This window comes from Nicotiana tabacum, chromosome 3 (assembly GCF_000715075.1).
Source record: "Nicotiana tabacum cultivar K326 chromosome 3, ASM71507v2, whole genome shotgun sequence".
NCBI lineage: Eukaryota > Viridiplantae > Streptophyta > Magnoliopsida > Solanales > Solanaceae > Nicotiana > Nicotiana tabacum.
The window spans coordinates 190,149,020-190,157,021 of record NC_134082.1 but is presented as its reverse complement, the minus strand read 5'-3'; the positions used below and the strand labels follow the sequence as shown (position 1 = coordinate 190,157,021).

Sequence of the window (8,002 nt, the reverse complement as noted above, 5' to 3'; positions counted from 1 at the left end):
TTGGTCCTAGTTTCAACTTTGAAAGTGATGAATTTAATCTGGATGGTGAAGAAGAACAACCACCTAATCGAAATGCTCAAGATTTTTTTGATATGCTAAAAGCTTCAGAAGAACCATTGTTTAATGGATGTACTAATCATTCTACGTTGTCAGTGGTCTGCAAGCTACTGAACATTAAGTCTGAGTTCAACATGAGTGAAAATTGCTATAACCAAATTATTCTTTTTCTGAAGGAGCTCTTACCTGAAGATGCTAAATTACCCGACGATTACTATAGGACTAAGCAAATGGTTGCAAAACTTGGGTTAGGATATGAAAAGATAGATGTATGCAACGCAGGTTGTATCTTGTATTACAAGGATAATGAAGATAAATTAGAATGTCCAAAGTGTGGTCAACCACGCTATAAGCCTAAGAAAGAAGGCAATGGAAGGCAAAAAGATGTTGCATATAAAGTACTACGTTACTTTCCTATAACTCCGAGATTACAGAGGTTATATATGTCAACAAAGGCTGCTGAACATATGATATGGCACTGGAAATCTCGTCGAGAACATGGGGTAATGAGTCATCCAAGTGATGGCGAGGCATGGAAAAAGTTTGATCAATGCCATCCTGGCTTTGCAGCTGAGCCTCGAAATATTAGGCTTGGACTTGCAGCTGATGGGTTTAGTCCATATGGGCAGATGGCTCATCCTTATTCTTGTTGGTCTGTAATCATCACACCATACAATCTTCCACCCGGAATGTGTATGAGTAGCCCGTACATGTTTTTAAGTCTTCTCATTCCAAGTCCAAAAAGCCCCGGAAATAATATAGACTTATACTTACAACCTCTTATTGATGAATTGAAGCAATTATGGGTTGATGGGGTTGAGACTTATGACTCTTATAAGAAACAAAATTTTCAAATGCGAGCTGCACTTATGTGGACTATCAACGATTTTCCAGCTTATGGAATGTTGTCTGGCTGGAGCACCATGGCCATTTGGCATGCCCTTGTTGTATGGGAAAAAGTAAGGCGTTTCACTTAAAAAATGGAAGAAATGCTTCATTCTTTGATTGTCATCGTCAATTTTTGCCAATAGGCCATACATTTCGCAGGGATAAAAAATCATTTTTAAAAGGAAGAGTTGAGCACTCTGCTCCTTCTCCTTGGTTGTCTAGTGAAGAAGTTTGGAACAAAGTGCGTGACTTACCAAAGGTTTTCGATGATCGCGCCTCTGATAAGTTGCCAGGATTTGGGGATCAACATAATTGGACAAAACAAAGTATTTTTTGGGAATTGCCATATTGGCGCACAAATATTATTCGGCATAATCTCGATGTGATGCATATAGAGAAAAACGTGTTTGATAATATATTCAACACAGTAATGGATGTAAAGGATAAAATGAAGGTTAATTTAAAAGCTAGAATGGATGTGCAAACTTATTGCGATCGTCCAGAGCTTGAATTGAAGGAGCATCCAGGGAAACTTTTGAAGCCAAAAGCAGCATATTCATTGACAAAAGAACAAAGAAAGTTGATATGTGAATGGGTGAAAAGCCCAACTCGTCCCGCTTGCCTCTTCAACCTGAAAGTACTGCCCGCATAAATTTCTATCACATCCTTGGAAATTCACTGGCCTCATGTCTACTTAATTTAGTCATAATAGTATAGGGTGCAGCTTATAGTTACAAGGAAAATTAAGGTATACGTACAATTTATAAAGCTCTATCTATAAGGAGTAATATTTACAGTTGGAGAAAGACTTCCATTAAGGTGCATCATCATATATAGGGAAAATACACAGTTGCACCCTTTACTTCCATTAAGGCGGCCTAACTATTATTCCCTTATTCTTATATTTAGTGGGACTGGAACTTATATACCACCCTGGAATTTATATTTAGTGGAACAGCCCATCTCAGATAAAGGCTGCTAAAGAAAATGAATATATTACAGAAATATAAGACAATGATAAAGTTGTGTTGTTCTTGTAGATTGTTGACAAACTATCTGATGCTTCAATTTTTGTCCATGATCTGACTAGATTATAGAAATAACCAAATTGTACCTTCCTGTTTTTTTTTTCTAACGATTGTCAAGAAGATGGTGCACTACTGCATAATGGAACAATATCAAACAAAAGACTTAAATGGAGAGGATAGAATCCAAAGCTCTACGAATAGCGAGTACTCACCCTCTTAAAATGGACTAATTGAGAAGCATTTCCCCTGCTCTCTGAAGTATTTGAAATAGGAGTTAGAGAAGATAAGCCTTTTTTAAGAGAATAATAGTCTTGACTTTCTATGCTTGTTGACAACCTGAAAGAAGTAAGGGAAAAATTTACTTTTCTTCTCAGTTTAATATTTTTAAAAAGCATCTCAAGTTGTTGGAACCTAAAATATCAAAAACTTGTTTATATATTTGTTAATTTTACGCTTTTGAAATTGAGAAAGTGGTTTAACTAAAAGTGAATGGTAAATAATTTGTCTATTTTGTATTCTTATTGTTTTCTCTTTAGTTTGATGAGGATCTGTTCTTTATCCTGATTCAGCTAGAGTTCTTTTCTATATATCTGTATGTTATTGTGTGATTCATCACATTGGACAACGGTTGTTCAATGATTGGAAAGTTTGACTTGTTGTTTTTCTTTCTGTGTATTAACTAAATATACACGCCCGTTACCATGTTACGTTGTTGCTAATATTCGTTGCTACTTGGTTGCTTTATCTTCATTGTTCTTTGAGCCGAGGGTCCGTCGGAAACAACTTCTCTATCTCTATAAGGTTTGCGTAGGCACTACCCTCCTGTGTTTGTTGTTGTTGTATTCTTATTATTTGCATTACTATTATGTTGTTGCCGACATGCTATTGCAGCTCTTCTTTTCTGTCCCATGAATGTATCTCCAGGACTAGTGTAAGAATTATTGTTCATGGACACTATTGTAGTAGAATATCATAAGTACTTTTTTTTTTTAAATCTTACCCTGCTGTTTTTTTGTCTATCATGTCTAAGAAAAACTTTTAAGTCTTTGCACATTCTAAATTTGAGAAACATTCAACAATTTTATAGCACGTTCTCTGGTGTACCTCAAGAAATATGATTGATCAGATGGCCATCTACAATTAAACGAACAGTAATACATGTATTTTTAATTGTCTACTTCTTCAATTAGAGAAGTCTATTTCTTCATCTAATTCTTTAGTTACAGAAGACTATTTTTCCATTGTTTGTTTCCTTCATTACAGAACAAATGTAATTGCTCTATTGATATTCTATGTGATAACTAACAATTATATTTTTTTTTCAGAATACATTTACAAAGATTACTAAGGAGAAGGTAGGTGAAACTTCAACATCAAGGAATGAAGAAGGTTGGAGGCGCAAAAAAAAGGAAGAATATATGTTGTTGGTCCCAAAAATTCTCTTATGGCAGATTCTTTGGACACTAATTGTGCATCATCTAGTGCTCCTAATCCTCCAAATGTTCCTACCCAACAAGTTTTTGAAACACCCGAATTTCAGCAACTTCTTGATTGTGCAATGGAGCAACGGATGGAGAACATGCTGGCACGAGTGGAAGCGGGTATTCGAGAGGATATGAAAGAAGAGGTAAAAGTTGCGGCTCGTGCTATTGTGCGTGAGATGCTTGGTTTAACTTCTCAACCCCCATCAAATGGCTCTGGTTGTCCCCCAAACATATCTTAGAATAGTATAGTTTATTTATTAATTATTTAATTTAAGATACGTTTTATTTTTCAATAGACATATATATACTCTATTGTTTTAGGATTAATGGTACACTGATTATGCTTACGTGCAAATTAATGGATTTAATTACTTTCGTCTTATGTTGAATTATGTAGAAAATTATATTTGTATTTCATCATATATAATATAGGAATTATTCCTAGCTAGATTTAGCCTGGAAAATATCCCAAGCCAAACCAAATATAGGCTAGGATATTTATCAAATTAGCTATAGAATGACCTTGACAAAAATTCCTACTACTAATTTAGCTAGGGAAACATTCCGGGCAAACATCGAAAAAGGCTAGAATGCTTGCAAGTTTAGCTAGGGATATTCCTACTATGTTTTAATGTAATCAATGCTGACCAGATAAAATTTGCTTGGAATTTAGCTAGCCTAGACGTAGCAAATATTAGCATGGAATAAATCCCTAGCTAATAGCCTAGCTACGTTTCAACAAAATCAACAATGACCAACCAACGTTTGCTTGGAATTTAGCTACCACATGCCCTAGCTACTGACTGCTAGGGATTAGTGCCAAGCAAATATCCCTAGCTATATTAGCAACGGATAACATATTTGTCTAGCTAAAGTTTAGCTAAGAGCATATTAGCTACGGTATTTAGCTAAGGTCATTTTCCTAGCTAAAATGAAATTAGCTAGGAATCTTAGGTAAGTTAGCTAGGATTTTGGTTTCTAGCTAATGGCCTGTTCTCTGTAGTATCTCCCACCTACGTTTGAACGTTATAAATACAACTGTCCCATGCATGTATTATTCCATCCATCACTTACCTCTAATGCACACACTCACCATTGTAAGGATTAGTCCTCAAAAGCATATTTTCAACGAGTTCTGTGAGTTCAAAATGAAACATGTTAGAATTGAGATGGGTACCAAAAGGGGCTTCAATGTGAAGGTGATCAAAACTGAGGTGGTGGCAGCATCGTTGCCAATGCAAGAGCATTGGCTACCACAGTCAAATCTTGATTTGCTCTTGCCTCCAATGGACGTTGGGGTTTTCTTTTGTTACCAGAACCCCATTATTTCTGGGATGCCAAAGTATTCATTTGGGTCAATGGTCAAAGTTCTAAAGGTTTCTTTGGCTGAAACCTTGGTTTCCTATTATGCATTTGCAGGGGAGTTAGTTCAGAACCTTGCTGGAGAGCCTGAAATTCTCTGCAACAATGCCGGAGTCAATTTCACAGAAGCTTGGGCTGATATAGAGCTCAAAGAAATTAACTTGTATAATCCAGATGAAAGCATAGAGGGTAAGCTTGTACCAAAGAAGAATCACGGTGTACTAGCCGTTCAGGTACTGTTTCTTTGTTGTGAAATTTCTCCTATTTTACAGGTAGCATGTGTCCTATCACCTGTGCATAATTGCATGTACAAAGTTTAATTTTTAACTCATATAACTTGTGTAATTCTTCAGGTTTTAATTCTATATTTTGTAGACGAATTTCTGTGATTATGTTTTCATTGACTTAAGAATGTACTTTTTTGTTTATACTTTCAGTATATGTTAATCTCTTAATCACTAGTCCTATAAAGGACACTTTTGCCGTCCCAAAATATCTGGAGACCTAAATTTGAAAGCCCTTTCTCGGTTTCTCAGCTCAATTCACAAATATATAAAAATGTATAAACACATACATGTAGCGTTCTTTTGTAGGTTGTGTAATAAATTTCCAATTGCCGCACAGGCTGTAGGATTAATATATATAGTCGTCTACAGCCATTTTCATTCAAAAGCTGACATGCATGACAGAAACGTCGTACTCGGTACTCCCTTTATTTGAAATTGAATGTTTTAATAGAAATGCTTTTAAGAGAAGAATCGCAAATCTGAATTATTTACTGTTTGTTTGTAGATGAAGCGGCGCCTTTCTGTAGGTTTTTTCATTCTTTGTAGTTCATTTATTACTTTAAGAAACAGAAAGTAAATGAAGAATAGTTAAATAAGTCCATATAACTTTGTTATGATTTCTGAGTCCCTGTCACAAAGAATGACCTCTTTCCTTATTTGGAAATCATTTACCTTTATGCAAAGATTTATAGTCACACAAAATATATGTACCTCATTCTACACTACAAGTTTAAAAGTCTTATTTTTTTCTTAAATTCCGTGCCCAGTCAAATGAGTTCACATAAATTGAAACGGTGGGAGTAGTATTCAAAACCAAAGACATTATATTGGTAGTACACGCTAAAACCAGAAAGTGTACATTCAATTTAAAATACTGAGCAAACGTTGTCTTCAATGGAAAAGTCTTCCCCGATTAAATCGAACTTTAGGTATACTTTTTTACCTGCTATTCTTTGTGTTTTTTTTAATAGCAAAAAACATAAAGGTGATAAAAATTAACATGAGAGAGACCTAATTTTTTATGACCTCCATTTCAAATCTATCGAGGGATATGTGGAGTAATATTGTTGTTTCATTTCTAGATAAAATAGAGAAGATACTATAGAACAAAGTAAAAGTGGATCGCATGTAATTTTTTGCATGGATGATATGTCTAAATTCTATTTATCACAATATGTAGGTAGAAAGAAATTTGAACATTCAATTTAGAACGTGCATATAGTAATCAATCTAAACTTAAAACATCCATATATAAAAAATCGATTAATTATCTCCTATACTATAAACCATTGTAGCATATATTTGTACCATATTTTTCAGGTTACTAATGCCACTTTTTATGAACCGTGCTTAGCTTATAATTATCTTTTAGATGACTTAATGAAGTAAAAATTCTTTGATAATTAATTTTCATCTCTACCGACTTGACACAAATTTATAATTTATGCAGGCTACACAACTCAAATGTGGAGGAATAGTGGTGGCTTGTACATTTGATCATAGAGTTGCTGATGCTTATTCAACCAACATGTTTCTCGTATCATGGGCTGAAATAGCTCAGTCCAAACCACTCTCTCAGCTCCCATCTTTCCGACGTTCCTTTCTTTCTCCACGGCGTCCCTCCCACTACGATCCCTTGGTAATAGACAGCATGTACATACCTATCTCTGCCCTGAAACAAGAGACACGTGCTGTCACAAATATTGATGATGATGAACAAGTTATAAGTAGAATTTACTATGTCAAGGCTGAAGAAATCAGCCGCCTCCAATCATTGGCAAATAATTGTAATAACGACATGATTAGCACAAAATTCCACAGGTTTACTAAGCTTGAAACATTCAGTGCTTTCCTATGGAAAACTATAGCCAATGGGATGGGGGAAAATAGTACTCGTAATTACGAGAACTTCAGGTTTGGGATTGTGGTTAATGGCAGGAGTAGATTGAGCGACGGAGTTGAAGAACAAGCCAAGGTACTAAAAGGGTATTTTGGGAATGTTCTTTCCACCCCATTTGGGGAGAAGAAAGTGGAGAAACTAAAGGAGAAACCTTTAAGTTGGGTAGCAAATGCAGTTCATGAGTTTCTTGAACCTGCAAAAACTAAAGAACATTTTCTTGGGTTAATAAATTGGGTGGAGGATCATCGTCCAGAACCAGCTTTAGCAAGAATCTACGCCACAAATGAAGATGCAGTGGCGGTGGTGGTGTCGTCGGGGCAGCAGTTTCCGGTGGGGAAGATTGAATTTGGGTGGGGAGAGCCAGTGTTTGGGTCGTATCATTTTCCATGGGAAGGGAAAGCAGGATATGTGATGCCAATGCCGAGTCCTAAAGGAAATGGAGATTGGGTTGTTTATATGCACATGTTGAAATGGCAGTTGGAATTGGTTGACGCTTCTGCGGCCAATATGTTCAAGCCCCTGACTGCAGATTATCTCAACTTGAAGTAATGTGGTTATGTAAATATTGAGCTCGTTATATAATGTGTGTGTGAAAAGGAGAAACAAGCTATCTTATATGTTAATGTGAGCTGCAAATGTGTATCTTTTCAATTTATCCAATACAAAGAAAATTTGGTCATGATAATAAACGGGTACACTCTAAGAGAAAACTATTAAGCGTGTCTTGATATAAAGAATTGTCACGACCATTCTCCCTTCGTGAACTGTCGTGACAGCATCTAGTCTCTACGACTAGGTAAGCCTAACAATTTGCAGAAAGAAACAAAGATACGAAAACTAACAATTTAATAGGTAAATATAATAAAGAAGTTTAAAATGCCGCTGTGATGACCCAAAAGGCCATCTCGTGTTTTAGAACCCGATTCGGGGTTCCGAGGCCTTCTAGACCTTATTTTCTTTCTTCTTGATTTGTGCGCGCAGTCCGGGCGCGCTTCC

General features: G+C 35.9%; 1 protein-coding gene across 1 annotated transcript; it reads left to right on the top strand.

Moving 5' to 3' along the window:
* Nucleotides 1–4,537: 4,537 nt before the first annotated feature.
* On the top strand, nucleotides 4,538–7,680 carry LOC107809545 (coniferyl alcohol acyltransferase-like). The gene is made up of 2 exons (XM_016634202.2): nucleotides 4,538–5,052; nucleotides 6,557–7,680. The coding sequence occupies exons 1-2, from the start codon at nucleotides 4,606–4,608 to the stop codon at nucleotides 7,553–7,555; spliced, it is 1,446 nt and encodes a 481-aa protein (XP_016489688.2). The 5' UTR covers nucleotides 4,538–4,605; the 3' UTR covers nucleotides 7,556–7,680.
* The last annotated feature ends 322 nt before the right edge of the window (nucleotides 7,681–8,002 follow it).